Genomic DNA, 27,811 nt, shown 5'->3' with positions numbered 1-27,811 from the left:
AGGCCATTACCCAGGTGGCTCTTGGCTTATCCCACAGCCTTCCCCAAGGTCCCCCTGCCTAGGTCTAGCTCAGGCGTCTGCAACCTTTGGCTTGCCAGATGTTTTGGACTACAACCCCCATCAGACCTAACCAGCATAGTCAAAGGTTGGGGATCAGGGGAGTCATACTCCAGAACATCTGGAGAGCCACGGGTTGCAGACCGCTGCTCTAGCTGCTTCTTACCGATGTACCAAAGAAAAGTTCAAACTCAACGCCCTCCCCCTTCTTACCAAGTCACATTGCCATCCACTCCTCGCATATCTGCCCGCCCCAAGTGGCCTACTGCCCAGCTGTGTCTATTCTTTACAGATGCACTTGGGAGAGGATCTAGCTTCACATCGTCTTCCAACTCTCATAGAGGCACTTGCGTTCCTCAGCCAAGTCCCATTCCAGGAGCTCTTCACATAGCCAACTGCTGGCCATGGGCTTCACCTTGTCCAGCGCTGGCGGTTTCTTCTAGGCATGCCTGGGAGAAGGTCTTGCCAACCTCCACTCACACTTGTCACCCAGGCGGCAATTTATTTCCCTTGTCCATTCGGGGGACCAAAGGGCTCTTCGCAAATACCACTGTGATTTATAAGTAAGGTGTGATTGAGTAAGGTTACAATATATGAAAAAAATAGGAATTTACAAACGTTTTATCTTTATTCAGGGTTCACAGCTTTGCAAAAAACAAAGATTAAAAAAAAACCAAGAAATGACTGTTAGTTTCACTGTCACCTTGGTGATAACAACAACACAGTGGCATAATTTAATTAGGAATACTCCCATTGGAATATGAGAAACATTGCATTTCAGTGACATGACTCCATAATCATTCCTACCATTCATCATGTTATACCCAATCAGCAGCAGTGGCTGTCACTATGGGTGGGTGGGCACCACCCCCTCGCCTGAGTGGCAGGCAACAGAATCCACCCATGTGCTTTATTTGCACAGGTAACTGTACTGACTTCCTCTGAGCAGGGGCATGGCCTCCCGATACACATCTTAGTTTGTTTGTATGCACAGGGTCTGTGCTGCCTGCATCTGAGCTATTCATTTGTTTGTTCGTTAGTGGGGCCTGATGAAGCAAATAATAATAAGAGATGGCGGGGTGTCGGAGGTCTGGCCCGCTGCCTCTCATTATTGCACTAACAGCATAGAGACGCTGACTCACAGGACAGTAGTCCTCAGCTGTCATTCAGCATGTTCATTTTGTGAGGGCTATGTGCTATCCTCCATAACAGCGCAATGCATGATGATGGGGTGAGCAGGTAAGGTGTATTTTTTCTGTGATGTGTGTATGCATGCGTGTACATTGGTGTGTTTGTATGTATACGTGCATGCAAAGTGTTGTTTGAAAGATATATGAATGTGTGAGTAGAAGTGTATGTGAACTTGTGTAGTATGTGTGAAGTGGGCGTGGGGGTGCTAAAGTTAGGGGTGGGCCCTGCCATGGCCCAGCAGCCACCTCCTGGTGGGGGTTGCTGGGGGCAGCGCATTCTTTTTACTTTTCCTCTTGATGCACAGTAAAGTATCTTTACTGTTCATAAAGGCTAAAGCAAACATGATAAGTATTATTATATGGATAGACTGGCCTACACTTAATGTAGCCCAGTCTAGCCACATAATAACACATACCATTTTTTTATAAGTGTTACAGCATGGATAGACTGGCCAACATTGAATGTAGGCCAGTTTAGTCATAAATATCTTAAATTTGCTTTACTCTTGATATGATATGTTATGATATTTTATTTGTATCACGCTCATACACAAGTGTTTCAGAGCACGACGAGACAAGGGAGGGAAAGAAGGGAAGACAAAACAACGATCTTACTAGGCTCAGTGACATTGAGAATGCATAAGTGCAGGGGAGAGGGAAGTGGGAAAGTGCAGGGGGAGGGGTGAAGTGGAAAGTGCTAAGCAACGGATAAAAACAACACCTGGCAGTGCAGCCAGCAAGGTGGGAAGTGCAAGGTTTGAAGCACAGACAAGGGGTGTCTGATAAGTGCAGGTAAGGGGACTGTAGGGTTACAGATACAGAGCCTAGTGCAGAGTTGCCAGGAGGCAGTGCCGGTGTCTGGATGGGTGGGCAGGGACCTGGGCCTGAAATCAGAGGGTAACCAGGTGCACAGTGCCGAAGCAGACAGATCAGCAGGGTAGAGGGAGAGCAAAGGCAGAAGTAAAGAGGAAGGTCTTGAGCTGCTTCCGGAACCGGAGCTGGTTCTCCTCAAGTTTTAGAGTGGCAAGGAGGCTGTTCCAGAGGGAGGCCCCAGCCGAAGAAAGAGATCTCCAACCAACTCGTTGATTGGAGAAGCGACTGACCCTGAGGGAGTTGGAAGTGGAGGAGCGAAGAGCTTGAGTGGGAAGGTATTTGCAGAGGGAGAGTTGAAGGTATTTTGGACCCAGGCCCCAGAAAGCCTTGTGGACAATTCAGAGGGTCTTGAATTTAATCCTTGCAGCCACTTGGAGTTAATGAAGAGATTTCAGGGCTGGAGAGATACGATCCCAGGGCTTGAGGCCAAGGACAAGTCTTGCAGTCCTTTTCTGGATGAGTTGCAGAGGTCCGAGAGTAGAAGCAGGCATATTTAGAAAGAGTCTGTTGCAATAGTCTACTCTAGAGAGAACCAGAGCTCGAGAGACAGTAAGCTTCTAGGGGAAGGAGAGGAAAGGAAGAATACCTCTGAGGAGGTGCAGCTGGTAGTTTGACATCTTGGAGATGACAGAGATGTGAGGAGAATAAGAGAGTGTGGATTTGAAGATGACCCCAAGGATCTTAGCCTCACAGGTGGGAGCAGGAAGAGGACCAGGGGAGGCTGGCCAGAGAGTGACAGGAAAGGAGGGTGAAGGTGGGCTGATGAGGAGAATCTCTGTATTGCTGCCATTAAGGCAGAGATCATTGGTGGCATGCCACTCCTGGATAGTGGACAGACAGTCAGAGATGAGAGAAGGAGAAGGGGTGGTGGAGGGAAGCCTGAAAACGAGCTGAGTGTCATCCGCATAGCACTGAAAGTTGGAGCAGAGAGCGGCAATGTGGTGGGCAAGGAGTGCCAGGTATTGGTTGAACAGCCAAAGGAGAGGTTAGAGCCCTGGGGTCGAGAGTGAAATAGAGGAAAGAAAGTACCCAAGTTGGACCTGGGAGGGTTGATCAGAGAGGAAAGAGGTCAGCAGGCCAGGGCCTGATCGGTGATACCATGTCAGGCAGAAGAGAGAACAAGTAGGATGAGGACAGAAGGGATGTTAGAGTCGAGGTTGGAGAGCAGGTCTTCACGGATGTTCAGGAGAGCAGTTTCCATGCTTCTGGCAGCTCTAAAGCGAGACTGATGGTCATGGAGACAACCAACAGAATCGGTGTGAAACTTAAGCTGCAAGATGGCCAGCTTTTCCATGAGTTTGCCCAGGAAAGGAGTGATGGAGATCGGGCAATAGTTAGCCTGGCATGAGGGCTCGACTGTGGGTTTCTTGAGAAGAGGGTGCACAAGAGAGTGCTTCAGAGGGGCGCGGAAGGCTCCAGAGGTGAAGGAGAGGTTGCAGAAGTTGGTCAGAGCAGGAGCAAGGATCTCAATGTAGTCCTTGATGGTTTTAGATAAACAGGGAAGAACCTGTTTTGACAAGACTTTCATAGATCAGACTTGTCTAGAAACCTTTTCAGGGGAGAACAGAGGAAAGAAAGAGAAGGTGGGAGGAGGGCTGCTGTAGCAGGGCCAGAGGTAGCAGAGAGAGGAGGGGGAGAGGAGGAGAGAACGGAAGGGTGGACAGGATGTCCTGGGTTTTTTAGATGAAATGAGAGCCAAGGACTATGCAGAGTGCCTGGGAGGTGGCAGAAGAGGTAGAGAGTGCAACAGGGTTGGCCAGCTCCTTGCATATTTTAACAAGTTTGGCTGAGTTGTTAGATGCTGCAGAGACGCAGGATTGGATGTGGACTCCCTTCTTAGTTTGGACAAGGAGCTAGTATTGCCTGTGGAGCAGGCGGCAGGCCAGTTTGTCAGAGGGTGTACAAGAAGCCCGCCCTTTCCTCTCAGCCCCCTACACTCGTGTTTAAGGGTAGCTGTGTCGGAGTCATACCAAGAGTTGCACTTGGCTATGGGCTTCAAGCGGATCCTCATGACAGGGGCAAGAACATCCAGAGTATCAGAGATAGAAGAGCATGGAAGGAGCAGTGTCCAGATGTGAGTCAGCCAGAGGAGGAGGAGGGGGAGAGAACGTGGTGGCGAAAGCCTCAACTGACACATGTTTCATGGGTCTTGAGTACTGTGCATCAAGGGTAACAAGGGCACAGCAAACATAAGTGTTTTACGTGACTCGATCGGTCAGAATTTGTTTTTTTCTTTACACTTGATGCACAGTACATAAGGGTAAAGCAACCATGAAAAGTGTTATTACGTGTTCTGACTGGCCTACATTGAATGCATGCTTCACCCAATATAACAAAAGGGCACCTGGCTAGGCCCTGATAAACCCAGTTGGGCATATACTTTTAAGTTATCACAGAAATCAGGGTGGGAGATTACACACACATTCTTCGGTGTAATGAGACAATGTTTTTGAATTTCATCAAAGTCAGTAAGGTTTCTGACCCTGAGATTTTTAATATACATATATTTCTCAATATGAAAGAAAAGCACCCAAGGGCACTTACATATTTACAATTTTGTACACAATACAAGTAGGTACAATACAGTAAATTGGGATGGATTTTGGTGAACATACAACATGTTTTTCTTTGGTTGATCAACATCATTAACTTTTACAAATAACATATGGACACAGAAAAAACAATTTTCAGTGCAAGAAAAACCAGTGTAGAGAGTGGACACTGGACTGGTGGAGGAGTCAGAAACTGTTCTGACTTTGATGAATTTCAAAAACATTGTCTTATTACACCGAAGAATGTGTGTGTGATCTCCCACCCTGATTTCTATGATAATTTAAAAATGCATGCTTTACCCTCAATGGACAGTAAAACCAAACATGATTAGTGTTATTATGTGGCTAAACTGGCCTGCATTGAATGCAGGTTAGTCTAGCTATATAATAACACAAATGTTTGATTTAACCTTGATGCACAGTAACTAACTGTGCATCAAAGGTAAAGAAGACATGATGAACCAATGTTACTATGCATTAGGGGTAAAGCAAACAGGATCAGTGTTATTATGGTGCTAGACTGGCCTACATTGAATGTATGCTTTACCCTCGATATACAGTAAATCAAACACAATACGTGTTATTACCTGGATAAACTGGCAGGCCGGTCTATCCATGTAGTCACTCTTATGTTTGATTTACCCTTGTTGCACAGTACTATTTATTGTGTATCAAGGGTAAAGTAAACATGGCTAGACTGGTTACATTTAATTTAGGCCAGTATAGCCAAGTGATAGTGATCCAAGTGATAGTGAGACTTCTACCTCACCTGCTGGTACCTGCCCTCGTAGGGTTTAAGTTTTCTGATTGTAATGGATTCCTTGCAACGAGGGCTACTCCACCAACTTTTAAGATGGGGCAGTCTTGCCTAAAGATGGTGTAACCCTGGGGGAGGACTAATGCTAGGTCTGGTCCTGATGCATCATGGAGCCAGGTCTCAGTAATGACCAAAAGATCTAAGTTTCCTTTTGATATGAGGTTGTGAATGTCAAGAGCATGAGCTGGAAGTGACTGGGCGTTAATTGAGGCACAGCTAAGTGAACACTTGTGAGTAGGTGCGAAGGAGCAAGCAGGTGAAGTTGTTTGAGTCAATGGTACCTTGAAAGTGTCTGCTGGCAGCACAATGAGAGCAGCAGTAGGAGTCAGCGGAGGTGCCGGTAAGTCACCTGTTTGAATGTGGCATTAAGAGCACTTGGTGGCATGGTGGTGGCCCCACTAGGTGGCAGAAAAGGGGCAAGCAGATCATTCTCTATGAGAGGCACACTGTGGGCATCAACAACGGGAATCACATTAGGGGTACTAGGTGGCACTGTGGTGGGCCTACTCGGATGGCAGTAATGGGGCAATAGAGATCATTATTTATCAGAGGCACACTTTGATCATAAAGGGGATAACAATGATGGTAACAGTAGGTTGCAACATTTATTCATACAAGGCATTGTAAGTCAGTGGCATATACATCATATCAACATGTGGTGGGGTGGCAGCAATGCTATGTGGCAGAAGATCATTATGACACATTGATACATTATGGGCATTGATAGCAGGTAACATTGTAGCAGTATCATTAGGTGGTAGCAACAGGCCTACAAGTCTGTCTCTTAGGAGTGCACTTTGGGCAACAGCAATGGGTGAGACAATGGTAGTAACCGTAGGTTTTAGCATGGAAGCACTCATTACTTTAGAAATCCGAGGCGTAGTTTCAGCAGGCGAACGGTGTGGTAGCAAGGGGGCAGATAATGCGTTGGGACTCACCAGGCAATGGGATCTATCTACACGTGGTATATGAGCTTTAACAGCGGTAACAACAAGTTGCAGTATTTGTACAGGCATGATATCAACAATCATAGGCGTACTTGAACCAGACACAGCTGGAAGGGTGGCAGCGACTTTAGGAGGCCCCCTTGGGGTAAACCAGTCTGTGTTACTGTTTATCACACAGTGCGCCATGACGGGTCATGGGCCAGAGGCATTTGGCCCCGCAAGAGCGGCATGGATAGATCTGCTCAACCTAGGTAATTGGCTAAGCACATGAGCCTGGTGGGGCGACACTCTGGTATGGGTTGGAGCAGCAACTGGCAGGTTGTGCTGAAATACGAGGTGCACTGGTAGTGTGGCATTGCCTCATACCAAGACAAGCATTTTGGAGGTAAGTGGGCAGGGGATGAGGTGAGGGGAGCAGATTTTATGCATTCTGAGATGGCTCAGTCTGGGGCGCATGAAATTCTGATGTGCAGAGTGGGGTAAGATAGCGACTCGGGGACACTCATTTTTAATGTCATGGAGCTGCTTACCTTGATACACTGTTTGTTGTTGTCTCAAGGCAGTGTATGGCAGCCTCGAGCAGCTGAGAGCTGCAGAGAAATTTTGAGGCCTTGTTCCTTGGCCTTTGCCCGGCGGCTTTGCCTGTCGGTCTCCCCCATCTCCCTTTAAGGGGGGACGGGTGGAGCAGGCGGGCAAGGCAGGCCAATTGGGTGAAAGGCATTTCTCATGTGTGTCTGGGGCAATTTTGTGGATTCTGGTTGTCAAGGAGACGCAGTCCGCTATTTTGGATCGGCTTTCAGCTGTGTTGCACGCCGCTACTGACCTCAGTGCAGGGGAACACTCCTGTGTCCCAGAATGCGGCAAAATTGCATTTCCAACGTCGCTGGAGTCACTGAACGGAGCCTCTCGCAGCAGAGCTGCAGAGAGATCTTGAGGCCTTGTTCCTTGGCCTTCGCCCGGCGGCTTTGCCTGTCGGTCTCCCCCCTCTCCCTTTAAGGCGGGAGGGGTGGAGCAGGCGGGCAAGGCAGGCAAATTGGGCGCAAGGCATTTCTCGTGTTGTGTGTCTGGGGCAATTTTGTGGATTTCGGTCGTCATGGCGACACGGATCGCCATTTTGGATCAGCTTTCGGCCGTGTTGCACGCCCCTGTTGACCTCAGTGCAGGGGAACACTCCTGTGTCCCAGAATGTGGCAAAATTGCATTTCCAATGTCGCTGGAGTCACTGAACGGAGGCTCTCGCAGCAGCGAGATCTTGAGGCCTTGTTCCTTGGCCTTTGCCCGGCGGCTGTGCCTGTCGGTCTCCACCCTCTCCCTTTAAGGCAGGAGGGGTGGAGCAGGCGGGCAAGGCAGGCCAATCAGGTGTAAGGCATTTCTCGTGTTGTGCGTCTGGGTCCATTTTATAACATTTTCACTGTCGGTGACTTGCATCTGTTCGGTTTTTTCATGTGCTACCTTACAAAATGCATAGCAAATTGTGTGGCTTTTTAATCAATTTTTCAGAAAGTGCTGTAAAATGCACTATTTTAACCCAATATTTTAAAAAATTTCTCGGGGGAGAATCACCTGGAGAATCACTCTCCGATATTCGGCACAAACATTTATGCCCCTCCAGTTAAAAAATGTACCAGTCGCCACAGCCAATCAGAATTTCTTGGTGTGACGCAATCATCATAGTGCACAGAATATTGAGCTACTGGTCTGTTCTGAATACCTGCACAATAGAATCAATCCTCTGAGAAGGACCGGTGTCTGCAAGATGGAATAACTAAGAAGCCTTCAAAAGGTTTCTGCCAGGGGAGTTGCTAGGTCTGGAAAAGACCTGGGGCTAAGCTGATGTTGGAATTGTTGGGACTGGGGGCTAGCTAGTCTTTTGGCTGTAGCTCCTGAGATTCTATCCGGGGCTACAACCAGAAGATAAGGGGCTATAGCCCCCTAACCCACACCCCCTAGCAACGCCCCTGGTTTCTGCAACGGGTCATGGCAAAGTGTTACTCACTAGGATTGGCTGAGATCAAAAAAACAGTCCCTTGAAAGTAGAGGAACACTTTGCACACCAGCTCTTCAAGGGTAATGTAGGAACAAACAAAAAAAACATATAGGAGGAATGTGATCTGAGAAACATAATAACAGCTCAGTGTGCGTCACCCAGTAAAATAGCTCAGTGGAATAATGCATCCACTGCAGAGTTCTGCGTGTACTCAGAAGACCATAGATTCCAATCCCAGTGCTAAAATCCGCGGACCCGAATACAAATTGGTTGCAGGATGCGATGAGCAAACTGCTTGTCACATTCTGTAGCCAGGATGGACTGAAATAAGGTCTCCTTATTCTGAAAGGGGCACAGGGAACCAAAGCTGTGAGTGATGTACAAGGGGGGGCTGCTTCAAAGCAGATGCAGAATGCAGGCGCCTGCAACACACACATGCGCATTGGGGCCCTGCTCCAAAGTATGCAGGGTGGGTAGAGCACTAGAATTCACAGGTCACTGCGCTGATCTTATGAAAGTAAGAAGAACTTGCTGCCAGTGAGGGGGTTCTTACAAGACAGTGCTCTTCTGTCTTGGTGAGGGATAGAGTGAATTTGGGTTGGCATGCTCCAAAGTAGTTGGAGTGATGGGGCCAGCCACCCCCCCACCTTCGAAGGTGCATGGTGGACATTTCAGGTAAGTGGCTTTAAATCCCAGTCACCTAGCGTGTGGTTTTTACAGTTACATTCCTATTTTATTGGTGTATGTGAAAAATAGTGAATCGAATTGCTGAGTCCATGTATGACCCTTTGGTATTCTGGGAGTGGCAAGCAGGCATGGATGTAAGAAGACATTTTGCGCAGTCCACTGCACCTGCAAAAGGGGAGACCAGACGGGGAAAGATCGTGGTGGGGGGGGCTTCAGTGGGCTGGTGCGGTGTGGGAGGACTGGAGGAACATCTGAGGATAGGTACATACATGGTGCATTCTGGGATGGGCCGCCCACATCCCAACGCCTGACGAATGCGCATGCTCGTGCAGTTTTCCCCCTGCCTGCAAGTGCAGTTGGCACATAGAAGTGGAGGAAGATTTGCGAATTCGGCAGAGTGCCAATCGATATGCTATGATATATTTTATTTATAGCTCACCTATACAGAGGTGTTTCCACTGTCGATAAAAGGAGCAGAGGTGAGTTTGGCGATCCGAACGTCAGTTGCTGCAGCGCTTTGAGAGCAGTGATAAAGCGCCTCATAAACAGCAGGTTATTCTCAGAACTTTTTTGGGCATTTCAATAACTGAAAGTGCCTTATTGACCCTTGTAGGATGGAGATGACAACACAAGCATTGGCAATGGGTAACATCCAGTAATTCACAATAATGCCTGAAAAGTTTACATTGATGGCTGAAACTTTTTTTGGTGGGTGGGGGATTATGGGCAACATTTTGAAAGCAGGTAACCTCTAACTTGCCTTATGCCAATTGCACATGTTTTCTGCTTCTGTTTTGCAGCTGGGGGGAATTAAAGTGTGGAAACCAGAGGGCCTTTTGATGTTAAACCACAAGTCACATATAACAAGAAAGGCAGCCCCTGCTTGGTACACTGTGTTCTACTCACCGAGAAGAAAGGCTTGGCTTGCCACTTTTGCTGCAGCTGGTATATATGCCTGGGCCATCATCAAAGAAGCTCCCCAGTGCCAACTTCTGCCGGATGGATTCCCTTTCATTTTTCTGAGCCTGGAACACACAAAAAAGCAATACTATAAATAAATAACTCATCCTTTCAAAACATTAAAATTTGTTCAGCTTGCCTAGGAAATGTGCATTTTAAAACCATTTAGAAACCAGCTATCCCCACGGTGTTTCTGTGACACAAAGACCTAGGCACAGTGCTTTAAATTAAAGTATGAAAACAACCTTTTTGAATGAAGATTTAGGGCCTAATTCATGGAATGTTTAGTGCGTTGCAAAGTGACTTTGAACTGCCAACAAACACATTGAACCGGGCCTAATTCAGGGAACAGTGCAAAGTACTCTTTGCACCGCCCTAAATGGGCCCAATTCATTTTGTGTGAATTAGGCCCATTTAGCACAGACTTGGAAGAAGAGGTTTTTAACTATTCTTTTGTAATTAGCAGAGGCCGTGCGTGAGAAGGCCATCCAGTCCTGCTTTTTCCTCTTGGAATTCTGGGACTCCAGAGCTGTGCACCTGCATCTAATACTTGTGGATCCTAATGGAGGAGCAGCTGGTTGGCAGTGAGTTAGGGGGTGTGAGGGGCTGTGTTGATGGTGCAAGGGTGCAGAGTGCTCGGCTGCGCCTAACAAGGGTTGCAAGGACCCTGATTGCATCCTCACCAGGATGCAACTAGAAAAGACTTCGTATTTATGATTTAGCATGATTTAGCGTGATTTGGCATGGTGCTGGAAATACATTGAGAGGAGAAGTGTCTAAGCAGCAGATCAGGGAACCACAAGAAATGGCTTCAAATCCCAGCTTTGCCATTTAACCAAAATGTGTGATCCTTGGCAAATCAGCATCCATTACTGTTCCAGTTCACGATTGATAGACGTGCACCTATTACTATAACATTGCAAGTGTCGAAGAAAGGAATGCATTTCTTGCACTGTATAGCACATGGGCAACGCTGGTCTTTGAATCAAGATCACGGATCGAATACCGGATCAGCGCTTAGAAACCAAACTCAGGTATGGTTTTAGGCACGTTATAAAAAACAATTAAATAAATAAATTAGTAGAAATAGCTTTAAGTGGATCTCATAGTTAAGTGAAACTGTCTTTAGATATGTGTAGATTTTACTTCTACTGACCAACAGCGGATCAAATGTGCAGTAATGGAAGTCGCTATGAACCAGGCCAGGGGCTTCAGTCAGACTCAGGTGGCAAGTCACTCCCCTTACAAGACAATGGGGATCAATAATGACAATAAGAGTAGATGGCCTTAGAATATTGCACCTGGTATTGAGCAAACATAACCAGGAGGCTGTATTCAAAACAAGGACGGGATGTAAGAGAAATCGAAAGATATCTGAACAATGTCTAAGGGCGTGACGTACTGTTTTTGGGGGTAAAACCATTCACCCAGGTTCTCTACTTTGGCCGAGTCCAGCCCTGCCTTCTTCCTACTCACAGGTTTTGGGGGAACTCGTGTCTCAGGCGCAGAAGAGGGATTAGGATGAGGAAGAGGGGTGACGTATCAGGACAAGAAAGAGGAAAGGAGGACTAGGACAAGAAAGGACTAGGAATGTTCATGTGTGCACAGACTGTCTTCTGAAAGGCCTTTCACCCAGCAGCACTTTGAAGCCATAAAACTGGCAGTAGCCGCTATACAAATATCAAATAAGATAATATAAAGCTCCTAGCAGGACCCAAGAGCTCCAAGCAGAGAGGACACAGTTCAAAACTCATTCTCATTTAAGAGTTCCCACAGCTCCTCCCAGCTTTCCTGTCTCTAGGTTCCGGTCATGTGTGGTAGGTAGCTCATGGGTGCAGGAGTAAGTAGAAGACTGTGTGCTGGCCCATTCGTGTATGCATTGGTTGAACAGACACTGCAGGAAGGCTGCAAAGGCGGACCACCCTTGAGCCAAATGCATACTCTTCAACCACCTTCTTCAACTAGCCCCGTAGGGCCCTGGTCATTCCATAACCCCACACTCCCTTTACTCAGCTAGGGTCTCTGTCACTCCGCCTGCATGTATGTCTGTCTTCCCTGCCTTGCTGCATTCCCCATATGCCACTTGTGCAAAGGTTCATTGTAACCACGAACCTCCACTGCTTGTTATGGTTCTCTGTAACCTCGAACCACCTGCCTGAAGTCTCCCACTTCACTTTCATCTCTGTGTTTCTGTAACTAAGTTAAAGGGATGGTCTAGTAAAAAATTTTATTTAAAAAATAGATAGGCAACAAAAAAAAATACTAGCATTCTCTGTTTTAAAACTTCCTATGTAAAATTTTGAGCTATTCAAGCTCAAAATTCGCAAAAGCAAGCACATGGGCGCATCCATTTTGTGAAATGGAGGCCCTCCTGTGCTGGCTTTTGCTTTTGCGGCACTAATGAAGGAAAAGCCAGCCAGCTGTAGTAAACAAAGGCTACCGCTGGGTGTCTTTCCCTTCATTAGTGCTGTAGGTGGAGGACGGGGACCGGAGACCAGAGCAGGAAAGCTGCAGCTGAATCTCGGTAAAAGCTATTTATTTATTTTTTAAAAATAAGCACTAGCTGCGGTTTTTTTTCTAAGTTTTCTGGGCTGGAGGAGCCCGGAAAAATTAGAAATAAAACCGCAGCTTTAAAAACGTTGTATTTATGTTTGCGGTCACTTTTGAAGCGACCGCAAACATAAATACAACGTTATTGTGTTGGAAAACGCTGTGGTTTTTCTTTCCAAGTTTCTCAGGCTCCTCCGGCTCGGAGGAGCCTGAGAAACTTGGAAAGAAAAACCGCAGCATTTTCCAACACAACCGCGTGTGTTTCTGCCTGCTGTGGCTATCACTTTGGGTCTCCGGTGCTCCCAGGGGAGCACCGGAGACCCAAAGTGAAAGCCACAGCAGGCAGAAACACACGCGGTTATGTTTACATGCCGCGTAGTGTTTCTACCTGCAGCTGATTTCCCATTTGGGGCTCTCGGGCTCCCCATGGGGAGCCCGAGAGTCCCAAATGGGAAATGCTAAATGCTGCGTTGTCTGCCTAAATCTGCTTTCCCATTTGGGGCTCTCGGGCTCCCCGTGGGGAGCCCGAGAGCCCCAAATGGGAAAGCAGATTCAGGCAGAAACAACGCAGTTGTTTTCCGCAATGCCGCGTTGTTTCTGCCTGAATCTGCTTTACCATTTGGGGCTCTCGGGCTCCCCACGGGGAGCCCGAGAGCCCCAAATGGTAAAGCAGATTCAGGCAGAAACAACGCGGTTGTGTTGGAAAACGCTGCGGTTTTTCCCTTTAAGCTTTGCACGAAACAGCACCACAATGCCCCTAGCCTGCTTGTGCGCTTTACAAATGTAAATAAATAAATCAAATACTCGCATCACTAGAATATGTCATGCAAACGGGTGCCAGACTTTCCCTTCATGCGGGCCTTATAATGGACAGGTGCCATTCTGGAGTGCTGGAGTGGGATGCTTAGGTTAATATTTCCTGTGACTGCCGTGCCATTTTACAACCTTATCTCAAGGTGAATTCTCTCGCAGTGAAATAGTAAATGAAACCATTCGAGCACTATCACTCCCAGATCCCAGCATGCAGACCTGCAGGTGTGGCTGACTGGGTGACAGACAGCACCCCCACTTCCAATTCTCCTTTTCTGTTCAGGACATGCACAGTGCACAGACTCGACTGTGCACTCTGGCTACGAAGCCCAGATGTTTCTGTCTGGCAAGTTATGGCAACACCCATCAGACCAACAATACAAGGGTGCACTGGAGCACGACTTCAGCCCCTCATGGAACCATTCACTGGCTGATTTCTGTAGTTCTTGGCAGTGTTAGAAAGTGCTCTCATGGCTTATACGCTCCCTTTCGAGAACATTATGAGTGAGCATTTTTCCTGATCAGCTGCATGCCCTGATCTTTCTGCACTGAGGGTACAGGCATTGCCCATTCCATGCCCTCCTGTCATTCTTCTCTGGAAGTTCCTAAAATCTGATCATCCCTCAGCCGTCTCATCTATTCCCTTTTCCACTGCACCGCTGGCGCGACGCGCCACACCACACCTCAGACAAATCTCAGCACCGAAAGGCCACTACGGTGTTGACTGGTGCAGCGTACATCTGAATAACAGAACATCATGCATAAAAGCAGCGGTGTCCTGTGGTTCAATGAGACGGAATTGAATTGCAAGTGATTGCTCATTGGAGGGAGGGGATTAAGAGGGTGGGAGGGTTCAGTGCAGAGCAATGTCCTCTTATGGGTGAGTGAGCAGAGATTCCACAAAATCATCATTCTGTTTGGGCGCTTTGAAACACATCTTCTTGCTGTATAAGTGCCCTTACAATCAATAATTAAATAAATAAATGCATACATACATCATTTCAATGCAAACCGTAGACCCTAATCTGGGTGGTCTACCTTTTTAGCTTTCTTCGACTGGCTGCACATAGCATAGCACATGTTCTATAAAGGGTTTACCCTTTGAACTGCCAGGAGAATCCTTGTTTCGTATAGGGATTCCTCCCGCTCTCCAAGTGAAGTAGGTTATTTGCCATTTCTAATGGGCCCCAATTTAAAGACTGCCCCTTGTTTTTTATAGGGATTTCTCCCGCCCTCCGAGTGAAGTAGGTTATTTGCCATTTTTAATGGGCCCCAATTTAAAGACTGCCCCTGTTTGGTATAGGGATTCCTCCCGCCCTCCCAGTGAAGTAGGTCATTTGCCATTTTTAATGGGACATAATTTATAGACTGCCCCTGTTTTGTATAGGGATTCCTCCCACCCTCTCATTGAAGTAGTTTATTTGCCATTTTTAATGGGCGCCAATTTAAAGACTGCCCCTTGTTTTGTATAGGGATTCCTCCAGCCCTCTCTGTGAAGTAGGTTATTTGCCATCCATAACCAGCCCCAATTTAAAGACTGCCCTTGTTTGGTATTGGGGTTCCTCCCGCCCTCCCAGTGAAGTAGGTTATTTGTCATCCGTATTGGGCCCCAATTTAGAGACTGCCCCACACACCGCAAACTAAACAGAAACTACATTTTTTATTATGTGAATCAGTGAGTGCTGCGATGGGTGAAGTGACTCCTCCCTGCTCTATTGCTGTGCCTGGGATTAAAGCAAAGGCACCTTGAATTCTAGCTCTTTCCCCACCCTGACGATGATGGCACCCTACGCTCCCAGCAGACAGAGGAAGGAGGATCTACAGGTTTCCTACGCTCTGCAGAGTATTTATCTGCCACGCTGGGTTATGGTCAACCCTTGCAATCTAGGACACAGTTTCACGTTTTCCTTTAAAGGGTGTGGGTCTACCTATCCCAGCATTCAAAGTGATGGTGGCCAAACGCCAGGGCTGCTAAAGGAGACTTTGATAACATGGGGCCAGTGGTCTGCTAGGCCGGTCCACCTGCCAGAGAACATAGGTTGGATGTCATATAGGTTGAGTGCTAACCTGCAGCTGGACTTGCAAAAGAAATCACAGTGCTAATGCATTCATGTGCATTGTGCATGCGCAATTTCATTAGTGCTACTAGCCCGAATACAACTGCACATGCACAAACACCATTTGCGCCTGCGGAAAGCAGCATGTGCGTGCTACAAGTGCTGGGCAATCTGGCATGTGCCTGTGTGCTCAGAAGGGATCTAATGTGGCAAAGGCACTCTACCAACTTTCTTTTCTGTATCAAATGGATATCGAGCTCATTATTGAGCGCCCCCTGCAGGGGCGCGGGGGAATGGCAATGCCAGCCCCACATTGGGAATTGGAAGAGAAGGCAGCCAGATCCATTGGTATATGGGGCCTAGATGTGACATTTTGACCTTGAGGCATATTGTGTTGGCATGCTGTGGAGCTGTTTTCTTGAATTCATATCAGCAGCCGCCCATCCTATAAAGCAGAGCGCGGGCACAGTTTGGACAGGGATCGCAACCTCCCCCTTGCGCGGCTATCTTGTTCTGGTATCCCGGATAGTGGGCCAGCTCTGCAAATCATCATGTCCCATGCTCTTCTGTTAGATACATTGAGTACATCTCGGTCAGCTCTTCGGCTTCATCAATACGGATTCCATTTCTCTGTGTTTGTTCATCGCTCTGGGTTGAACCGGGTCCTCCCCTGGGAGACAATGTAGCAAGTTCAGGAACACTACTGCAAAATATATTTGGGGGGAGTACAAAATGATTTATTGCTGCAATGCTTGTTTTTTGCTGATAGTTTATTAGATTGTTTTGTAGCCACAGACATGGTAATCATCGTTAGCCCAGGTTTGGGAATTGTAGCGCATTGGAAACGGGTTGCCCCGTTTCTCGCATTAAGCACTAGTTTAAGAGAAGTGTTTTGCTGCTCCATTTTATGACTTGGGGTTCGCACACCTACACTTGGTTTCTTTTTCCATACAGTAACATGTATTTGTATTTGTGTTTTGTTTATTTGTAGAGCGCACCAAGCCCTGCGGCATCTGGGCGCATTTCTTAATGTTACACAGTTAAGTTACATACATACATTTCTTGCCAGTTGCATTTTCCTCTTTCTAAGTCAAGGAATGGGAGAGAATGTAATGGATTACTTTCTTGGAAACTGCTGGCAAACCTCCTGTCCAGCCCCCACACTGCATCACAGGTAGCTTGAGCCTGACCCTCTTATGGCGTCGCTCTTTTGGGCATCATACTTTGAGTGACGTTTAGGAATTCTATGTTAGCTGCGGAAATGCCAGGATTGTACACATTCCAGAAAAGCCAGTATATTTTTGCTGTCTTGTCAAGTGCAGGCAGAAATGTCTCACTAAACATAATGCTGCGTGCAAAGGACAGAAATAAAGTTTGCACCATTGCAACGTCACATGTTACCTAATACAAAACGGGCACACAAGAAAAGTCGAGCACTGTTTTGTCAAGCCTCAGACATCAGGGATACTTCCAATTCATATTGACAGAAGGAGCAACTAACTTCAACTAAGACACACACAGAAGGTCAATTGTTCAGCCAATGGCAATGCCAGAAACCTAGAAAAAGAGGGAATGACTTATCACTGAGGTGGATATTTATTCATACACATTTGTCATCTAAAACTATCCAAACAAATTGTTTTTGCTCACGTAGTTTCCTCTAAAGAAACACCAATGAGCCCAGTGGTCGAAGTGGGCTTATTTTAAAAGAAACCGTTCCAGAATGGTGTGGTGATAGGGTTTGTGGGGGGGGGGCAGGCCAGTAGGGAACATAGTTCCACTACTTCTTTTCGTACACTTCGACCACTGAATGAGCCACAAGCTAAAAACACAGTTTTGGGGTCACACAAAAATAGGTGTCACCGCAAGGCACATGCCGGAATATCCTGTACGCACGCCGCTTCCATTAAGAAGCTGTGACGACATAAGTTACTGTATGGAAAACATTTCACATTCATTCTCTATAGGTTCCTAGGAAGGCATTTTAGGAGCCCCCAGAGGCGTGTACATTCTAAACAGAACTAGGGCGCGTTCATTAATTTTGAAGGTGGTACGACAACCTGACGTCAGTGCTGCTCTTCCCCAGGGATTTTTGTAGTGGATGAGAGCTTGTGGAGAAGCTGAAAAGCGCACCACGTTGCAGAATTTGTTTCAGGATGAGCAGGCCTGCTGTGTGACTGTGGGTGGGAGCGCTACCACCTCCTTGTGCATTCCTCTTTATCAGAGCTTGACAACAGGGACTCTTTCTACCAGAAATACTGTGCAGTGGGGCAAACAGTGATCGAAGTGAGCGGGAACGGTCGGGAGCGGTGTTCCACTACTTTTATTTTATTCTGTTTACCATTCCTCTACTTTGTACAACCATATTCGCCATTCAAAAAAGGGCATTCGTCCATTCATGTCCCTGTGCAAGTGTAAAGGTGTAACAGGAGCCTTATTTAATTGTCCCTTACACTCGGGAGGATAGCTCAGGGGCAACAGGTTTGCCTTGAAAGCAAGAGAACACAGAGCAACAGAGGCTTGATCCCCAACACAGGTTCGATCCTTGGTATGCACTTAAAACCCTCTGGGTATTAAGCGTGTTATATATAGCCAATTCTTACAAATGCTAATGCCGCACACCTTGTCACATGTTGGACTATGCATCTGCTAACCCTCTCCCATGCCGGGACCACAGTTCCACTACTTTTTTTCGGTGCACTCTTACCACTGGAGGCAAATAGAGAAAACAGCGCTTTCCCATAATTGGGAGCTTTGCGCTGGTAGGGGGTATACATCATCATGGCAAGAGGGCCGTGCTACTGCTCTAATTGAAAACCCGTGTTAGATGTTGTAACTCATTGCCTACATTGCTGATTGCCTGGAACAGCTGTTTTGCCCACCTATAGCTTGAGTATGCGAACCAATGCAGTATTCAATGCACACGACACATACATCTAAACTTACAGGAGGAAGTAGGGACTTGCATTTTATGATGCAAAGATATCCAATGGATGCATTTATGTTAACGATTAAAACACTGCCGCCAATTGCAGTGCAGCAGATGTTGAACAGATGTTGAACACTCCTAGCTTCCAGGTGGGCGAATGTTACTGGTGATAATTTAGCCAGCACTGTCTTTTTAGAGAACAGAGCTTTCCATGATGTTACTTGAAGGGTATTGCTTATAAAGAAGAAAAAAGCAGAACTACAACTACCAGAATACAAATGTATGTTTGGCTGAAATGCCAGAGCTGGCTGAAGCTGTCACGCGGCATGGCAGCGCTCGCCCGCCATGAATAGGTTACTACCAAAAGCACATACCATCAAATGTGTCCTCCACCGACTTTCACTACCTCTAGCAGCTACTGTGTGTACAACAGCTATAAAAAGCCTGCCTACTCATTTCAGGACCTGGGCTTCATGTCAAGTTAGGTAGTCACATAACAGCGGCAGGCCTTTAGGACTCCGCCCCCAGATTATGGCAGATGTATTGTAGGTTAGATCACTGCGTAGTCAGATATGAAATCCTTCCAAACCAGCTCCATTGGGTGATATGTGGTCAGACTGAAAAATGTCAGGTTGCAAACTATTAGCCAGACACAAAAGTCCATCTTTCCTGGTATGAATGCCAGAGGAGCGATCACACATGCAGCACACCGTTTCCTACACGGCAAGAGTACTTGCCAATGGCTCGATGCGACTGCACATTTTTAGGGCTGATTTGGTCTTTGTCGCCATTTCGGGGAGTGATGATAATTAGTCCAATAAAGCATGTCCCATCATAGTCTGGATAGAATCCTTGTGGATGTGACCTCACAAACAAGGTGGCTCTCGTCCATTATGCCAATGGGTGGTCTGGATCGCCCAATGGTAGGAAGGACTACTTGCCAGTCCACCCGTATGGTCCCCTACAATGGGTGGTCTGGATCTCCCAATAGTAGGAAGGACTACTTGCCAGTCCACCTGTATGGTCCCCTAGAATGGGTGGTCTGGATCTCCCAATAGTAGGAAGGACTACTTGCCAATCCACCCGTATGGTCCCCTACAATGGGTGGTCTGGATCTCCCAATAGAAGGAAGGACTACTTGCCAGTTCACCCGTATGGTCCGTTATCCATCCCCGACTGTCACGTGGAAGCTCCCACCAGCAGGAAAACCAGACAAGTGGATCGACTCTACAAGCGCGTCCGCCGTCCAGCCATGCCGCCGCCTCATTATGCTGCTTTGCTGTTCTGAGGCTGGTGGCCAAAGACACACATTAGCCCGTTTTTGGAGTCGCTATTGTCCTTTCCAAAATTGGATAGATTTCAATGGGGACACCTGTGGTCGCACTTTGACCCACAGCATGTGTATGTAGGGAGTCCCATGGGACCCCTCATATTCGTGGGAGCCTAGAAGAGTGGGCCCATCCCTAGAGAGGGACTTCAAACGTTCCATCATCAGACAAGAAATCTAATTCCTGACTGGGTCATGTGAGGTGTGAATGACAGGTGCACAGCAGGTGCACCGGCTGGTCAAAGGAACACACTTTCACTGTTAGTGACCACCCCCATGGTTTCTTCAAAAATAATAATGATCAAACGTCCACTTCGATGATTTTGCTCAGAGCATTTTTATATTTATTTGTGATAGCCACAGTCGAATTTTGAATTTCTAATTTCATTCAAAACCCCCATGTTTTGCTTCTGCCTGATGAACCATGGATTTTTATGGACCGAGTCATGGAATTTTTTGCACGCTTCAAAGTGACTTTGCACTGCTGAAAAGTGACTTTGCACTGCCCACACAACCCGTGATTCACGGAACTGTGCAAAGTGTATTTTCGCTGTGCAAAGTCATTACAAAGTCATTTTAGCAGTACAAATGCCTTAAGCCCCCGTACTGCAGAAATGACTATACACTGACTTTTCACGGACTTTGCACTGTGAAAATACACTGTGCACATTTCCATAAAGCAGGGTATGTGTCGGTGCTGCAAAGCCAATTTTCAGCAGGGAAAAGTCACTTTGGACTGTGCAAATAATTCCATGACTCGGGTCCAGACTCTTCCATGCAATTTTTAAATGCGCCACAGGGGAAACACCAGTGCAACAACGCTATGGCCAAAAATGTCAAATCTTGTTTTGTAACAGAAATGTGTTCTTTCCTTTTTAAAGCAACTGTCGCTGTAAAATGCATATTTGCTTATCCGAGAGGCCTTTTATTGGACAAGAACACTTAGCGTGTGGCCATTGCGTTCTTAAACCTGGACCACTGCGTTCTCTTGTAATTTAATGTGTCAAATAAACATCTAGCCTGGGGGCATATGTTCACTGAGGCGCCGAGGCTCGTGCTCGGTCTGTCGTGTCCATCATAGCTCCTAGACGCCTTCTCTGGCTCCACCACCCGCTTGATATTTCCCCCTCGTTCAGTGGACACTCTGGCAGGATTATTTGCCATGAACGCTTCCACCTGACAGCTACCTCAGCGTGACGCTCGTGGTTTAGCTCAGTGGCAACGCGCTCGTCTTGGACACAAAACCATGCCGAGCAACACAGGTTCCCATCCCGGATCCGTGCTTACAAGCCTCTCTGGTATAAGCGCAGTTATAAATAATCTATTATAATAATTAAAGTAAACAGTAAGGGGTACTGCTGGTTCCGTCACAGAGCACGTTCTAGTGCAGATCTCACAGTCTTCAAAATCTCTCCTCTTGACATCTGCCTCCGTCTCCAACAAGCAGAGCACACATTGGCAATGCCAACCATTTTGGCTTTTGCTTAGGCATTGTCCAGGCACCAATGCAATGATAATAGCTGGTCATGAATGGCAGCAGCTGCAAAGTGATGCCATTACCTGGGCATGTGGTAGCAGGGCTCTTTCTAATACTATACACAAGCCCAAACTGTTGGCTTTGCCAACGCTTGCTTCAAGCCGGTTTTCAATGAAGGACGCTGCTGCTGAAGGAACACGTGGTTAAGACTTTTTTTTTACATCAACTGTACATTTAGAGCTCCATTTAAGCCATTGGCTCTCAAACGACTGCTTTGAAATAACATTGTCAGCCACTTGCAGTACACAATTTGATGCTACTACTTGACAAAGCTAGCCCAAAGAGATGCCACGAGGATGTGATTTGGGCAGGGAGGGGCACGAAGTGGGTTTGAACGTCCATATGGAATATTATGGCTGCGGGCAGTCACGGGTGGGTAAATAACTAAACAACTACATACTTTGTGCCCCTCCTCATATCCAGCTTCTGAGCAGCTTTATCTAGCTCAGCGAGGGATGGATTAACCGCCTAACATGGAGAGATAGTGGAAGTGAACTGCTCCTTCCACACCATCGCTGTTTTAAGGCCCATAGTGGCCAGCATTCACTGACCCAAATAAATATTCACTCTATTAACAAAGACAGACAATAGTTGTGGCTTTTGCATAGGCACTGCTGTCCTGTGTTCAAGTACTCCCATCATTTGCGCCGATACGCACATCACATGACCGGTACTGTCACCATGGCCTTGCTAGTGCCATCAAAAGGCTAGGCACAAACCACACAGCCAGGTTTCCCCAAAATCAAGGTCCTTGGTTACTAGTTATTGCCCTCAGATACCCAAGTAGTCACATTATTGGCCAAGTATATTGAAGCCGGGTTGAGAGATAGAAATGCATCCAGAGCTGTGGGACCACAGTACTCGTTATTATTTAAAGGCACAGCCTGCTTTGGGGGTGCTATATTCTATGGCATTCTGTGCCGCATATATCCTTTTGCACCAGACTACTTTAAAGAGAGGGGTACGCACCCCCATATGACATACTTGTTCCCATTACTCTACCGGATCAGGGTTGAAAGCCTGAGATCCAAATGTCCGAGGGAGAAAAGACTGATGATTATTTCTCTGAAGTAACCTTCGGTCTTTTCTCCCCTGAACATTTCCAACTTGGCCCCTGAAAAACGTGCGAGTCATTCCATTAAAACATCTAAATACGTCTAAGCTTAATATTTTGGGAGGCAAGGACTTCTATGGTAAAGCATGGGAGAAAATAGTTGGGCATACAATAAGGTAGAGTGCCCCTGCTTCATGTTCTTCAAGTCTGGGGGGAAACAGGAGGGCCCAGTAGCAGCTGGATTGGTAACAGTCCCAATGTCACCGGAGGGAGGGGAGAGCGGCTCTGGGAGAAGCGGAGAGATGCTCCGCAACTGGTGGTCACGTGGTGAACGCACTGCTCCCTAGGATTGCTTCTGGAGGATGTTCTTGCTTTTTCTGGACTTTAGCAGGTCCTAAAAGGGCTTAACTGAAGAAAGCATTGGAGTGCAATTGAGCTGAGTCTAGTATTTATTTAGCAAAACTCAAACCTATCTTGCAACTGCTTACTAACATATACTAGAAATTATACTCATGCGTTATAGGCTCTTTCCTAGGACCTTTATGTGGTTGCCCATCCTCTGATCAGCAGCATGCTCTGGTCACTCTTGACTGGTATGCACAACATCACACTCTCCATTTCAGCCTTCTATACTCCCCTCTTACTTGTACAACACTTTAATGCTTTGCTTTTCTCTTCCCACCCAACACCCTGCCTCTCCTTTGATGCCCTTTTCTATTCTTCCACAGACTAAGGTCTGCATATCCTTGGCACGGGCAACGTGCACCAGTTTCCAGACAAGCATGGGTGCTGTTAGCCCACTGTGGTGGCGACTAGCACAGGATAACACCTATAAACATTACATTTGCTGAACAACACTGGCATTGCATTAGCCATATTGCTAAACATAGTTCATTGTTTAAACATCATTAGTGACTAGGTCATTGAAATATTAATTTGTAAAATACACTGATGGCTAGGCTGCCATAGGGTGCAAGGAAAGTGTGTACATAGAGGTTGTGTAACAGCATGTGCCTCTGCAGGCATGCCTTTGCCGGGGAAGACATGTCAGAAAATGTTTTGAATCAGTATTTCATGAAGAAAAGTGCAGACACCTCTGGGTGGCCATTGGAATCATGGACGCGTCCTACTGCCTCCCTGCCACCTTGAAACTTGAGGAGAACCATCTACGGTTCCCAAAGCTCTTCAAGACCTTCCTCTTCGCTTCTGCCTTCGCCCCGCTTCTCCCCTGCTGATCTGCCTTTTTCCCTCGGCACTCTGCACCTGGCCACCTTCTGCCCTTCGGGCCCAGGTACCTGCTCACCCTGCCATCCTCCTGCACTGCCTCCGGGCCACCCCTTGCACTCGGGCCTGTGTCTGTACCCATACAGTTCCCCACCCACTCTTCTTCTTCACTTATCAGATACTCCCTATCTGACTAACCTAGCACCTTTGCCTCTTACAGGCTGCACTACCACTGCTAACACTCTATTTAATTATGTATGTACTTACTATTTATTTTGTTTCTCTCCTATGCTCTGCACTTTCCCCCTTTTTCCCTTCCCCATGCACTTTACCCCTTTTTCCCTTGCCCATACACTTGCGCGTTCTCAATGTCACTGGGCCTAGTAAGATCGTTGTTTTTGTTTCTCCCCTGTTCCCCCTCCCTTTGCCTGGTCGCGCTCTGAAACACCTGTGTAAGAGCGCGATATAAATAAAATATCATATCATATCATATCACAGTATGAATCCTGGCATACATTGTTGGTGCAACATCAGGAAAGCGATATACAGTGGCATTGCTGGCATATAGTAGTGCAGATTCATGAAAGTGATTTACAATGGAAATGCTGGCCTATAGTGTGGTTGTGACAATACCAAATGCCAGAGGCCTATGTAGCATTGCAATGCCAGCACAGCACGAAACAAATGATGAAGCATGACGTTAGCTATTGCCTCTCTAATCCAGCTCTCCCTTGCCCTTATCCTCTTTCTTTTATACAAGATTCCTTTTGAAGCGCTCCATCAACCTTTGCCATGTGGTGTGCATTAAATATGTCACACAATAAAATAAAATAAAATAAACAGTTTATGAAAGCTCGAGACTCACTACTAATTCATGGTTTAAAGGATTTGAGAAATCTGAGTTTGCAAAGCACCATCAATTCTTTTAAATAGGATATAAGGGGATATCTGTGTGCGAGCCTGGATTCAGAGATGCGCGAGGGAGTCCCACGTGATTATTAATTGGTACTTAACAAGCAGTTTTAAAATTGTTCTATTTAACTAACTGCATCCAATTATTTCAAGCATTAAAATGGGAACATTATATTTTATGATAATACACTAATTGTTAATAGACTATTTCATGCACCAATAAGGATTTTCCATCAGAGGAAAGCAGGGGTGTTGCTAGGTCTGGAAAAGACCAGGGGCTACGGTAATGTCAGGACTGTCAGGACTGGGGGCTAGCTAGCCTTTTGATTGTAGTCCCTGAGATTCTATCCGGGGCTACAACCAAAAGACCCGGGGCTATAGCCCCCTCAGCCACCCCCTAGCAACGCCTCTGGAGGAAAGCAGAGGGAATGCAAGAGCGGAGCCTGCACCTGTGTCAAATCACTAGCGGAAGTTCAGCCAGGAGCCTATCAGGATACTTTAAAGTGGGGGGGGCAGGCATACCCCTGCCTTTACCTTCTTACACCAAGGAAGGTTGTCCGCCCAATCGAGGTACACTTCACACACCTTTAATAGCAGCCAAATTCTATCCTTAAAATGATTTTGCAATCCCCTGGAGACCCGTCTCTAAGAAAAGGTGACTGCATTTATGGAGGTATTATTGAGACAGCGCATCAGTGAAAGTATAATGGACAATAGGACAAAAATGTGCCTTCTTCAAAAACATTATTTCAAAGCATTTTTGTGCCAGGGCAATGCTGGTCCTACTCGTATACCTTTGCAAACTGTATTGAAAGAATAAGTTTTTGCACGATGGCCATTTCCCCCAAGAGCTTATTGTGCTGTTGCAAAGTTTCTGTAACATCACCCTGAACCGAGCACATGCATTGACTGAAGCATAGTCTTCACCATTTTCAAAATACATTCTAGACTGGGGACATCTGTGGGAACCCTAATGTCTCCCTGGGGACAGAAGAAAAGCTGCTATGCACCTTGCTTCTATAGGATCGATAAAAATGACGGGAGATAAGAGAATGTCTGATATTTGGCAAGTATGTACCTTGTAGAGCCGCTGCCGTGTGTGTGTCTGCTGTCATTGCTCCCATACATAGGTATTGCTAGGTTTGGAAAAGATCCGGGGCTAAGCTAATGTCGGGACTGCCAGTACTCAGGGCTAGTTAGCATTTTGGTTGCAGGCCCTGAGCTTCAATCTGGGGCTACAACCAAAAGACCCTGGGCAATAGCCCCCTCAGGCCCCCCTAGCAAAGCCTCTGGCTCCCAAAATTGTGTTTTGAATGACAACACTGATGGCCATTAAGAGGGGAGGATGAGGTTGTGGGTAGGGTATTCTCTATGTGTTTGGGACGCGCTAGTACTGTCATGTGCTGACCTCTGACATCTGTGTCCAATGTGCGGTCAAAGATTCGAAAGCCGGTGGGACGAACTCAACTGCTCGTTCTCCTGATGTTAATAAATTGAGTAGCATTAAATTGGGTGATAATACCTATCATTGGAGTGCTTAGAAGTGGGAGGTGTCTGGCATTAAGCATTGCATAAAAAACATGCTATTATTATTATTTTTATTATAACCACTTTAATTGAGTGGGGTGGGAATTAGGACAGAGGAAAAGACCCGTTCTTTTTTTACTGGCAAGGCGTACGTATCGATCACCATTCGGTGTATTGGCTGTACAGGCGTGCGAGCAGCAACTATAGAGAACACACATTAATGCATTGGGAAATAAGACCTAGTAAAGGAGGAGAAAGTAGTGGGAGGCTGATAGCTTGTTGGTGTAGAGAAGCAAGTGGATGCCTCTTCCCTGGTTCCCACCCCCTCACCACTGTCCTATTGCAATAGCAGACGAAGAGCTAAAATTGGGAACCCATGCATACATCCATGCAACATTCCTAATACCCCATCAAGTGTATGAAAGACAATATGCACTCATGCAGCCATTCAGAATATACCCTCACGTTGAGGCAGTGGAAGGATGCTATCAGGAAGGATGCCCACTGCCAAGATGCCAGAACACTGCTATGGTTAATATGGACAAACTCTAAGTAAAGTGTGACGACAGCAGAAAGATGTCATAAAGAAGGTATATGCGCCTATGCCGAAACGATATGAAAATACTTAAGACTGATGATGTATCTGAAGCGCTGGCAGAAACATGTACCTAAAGACAAAGTAATCATGAATATATAAGAAGATGAAGTAACATGCTGACCAATGACTGTAAGTACGCTGTAATGCAAGGTAGAAAAGGCATATAGAAGCTGGCTAAGAGAGGTATAAACCTAACATGTAGGAAGGTCATTGGAAGAAAATGGATGATGACCCTAGGATTGTAAATTGAATAACTGATGAAGAAGCTGTTTTTGTGTGCAGAATAAGGGAGTACCTTGGCCTGGGATCAGCGAGGCTATTTCGAGAGATGGGTGCAAAATACAAAGGGAGTCGAATGAGCAGACCATATCCTTATGACATATTTCTGCTAAGATTAGGAGCGGCAATGACATTTGCAGGTGCCAAGTGTTGAACAACCAGGTAGGCAAAAGCCTTTGTGAAGTGGAGTGAGCAAATCTGTAGAGGCCAAGAGGAGCAACGACACCCTGCATAATTGAATCAAATAGCAGTAAATGGAAAATCGAAATAGAAAAAATCGTGGTCTCCTAAACGTGACTCAGATGTCAAAACAAGGGCTATTCATTAAAAGCCAGATGGAGGTAGTGGTCTGCTCATACTCCTGTAAATGCTCCATAACAGTGAGCAGACTACGAGGTCAACTAGAAACAGAAGACCTTGGCTAAGGATCAGGTCGAAGATATACGATGGACTAATTGGGAAAATAAGGAATGGAGTGCTGACGTGTTTAGAGCGAACCACAGCACAGAGACAGCCCTTTCCGATCTGCAGAATAACATGTTAGAGATGGTTGACCAGGGGAAGAGTGGGCTTCTGGTCCTTTTGGTTCTGTCTGCAGCCTTTGACCTGAGAGACCACAATTGGTTACTTGCCACGCTGTCGGAAACCATGAATTTTGCTACACAAAATACAAAGAGGATAAAATCCTATCTGTCCGGTAGACAATACTCAGTTTTCTGGGAAAGTGCCTCTTGAAACCCGGCCCTCATCTACTACGGAGTCCAATAGGGAGCTTGTATTTCACCTATGATATTTAACCTGTATTTAAGATCGCTCTGTCATCTGTTAGAGACCCACTGGGTCACGTTTACAAACTACCAAGATGACACTCAGCTAATCTTGGAAATTTGCAGGGATCATGAAACTGGCACCAAGATCCTGAACACAATCTATGGGG

The 27,811-nt window shown here is 46.5% G+C and overlaps 1 protein-coding gene across 5 annotated transcripts in view; it reads right to left on the bottom strand.

The window, feature by feature from the left end:
* SCHIP1 (schwannomin interacting protein 1) overlaps positions 1–27,811 on the bottom strand; it is a 638,382-nt gene that overhangs the window by 34,128 nt on the left and 576,443 nt on the right. For 4 of the 5 annotated variants that reach the window (XM_069618457.1, XM_069618456.1, XM_069618459.1 and 1 more), the window contains one exon: positions 10,017–10,135. In XM_069618457.1, coding sequence (XP_069474558.1) covers positions 10,017–10,135 — 119 coding nt within the window. Of the gene's footprint in view, positions 1–10,012; positions 10,136–27,811 lie in introns of all 5 variants that reach the window. The other variant, XM_069618460.1, reaches the window with a different exon arrangement.

Source organism: Ambystoma mexicanum, chromosome 10 (genome assembly GCF_040938575.1).
Source record: "Ambystoma mexicanum isolate Mex_15411 chromosome 10, UKY_AmexF1_1, whole genome shotgun sequence".
NCBI lineage: Eukaryota > Metazoa > Chordata > Amphibia > Caudata > Ambystomatidae > Ambystoma > Ambystoma mexicanum.
This window is presented reverse-complemented; position numbering and strand designations above follow the sequence as displayed.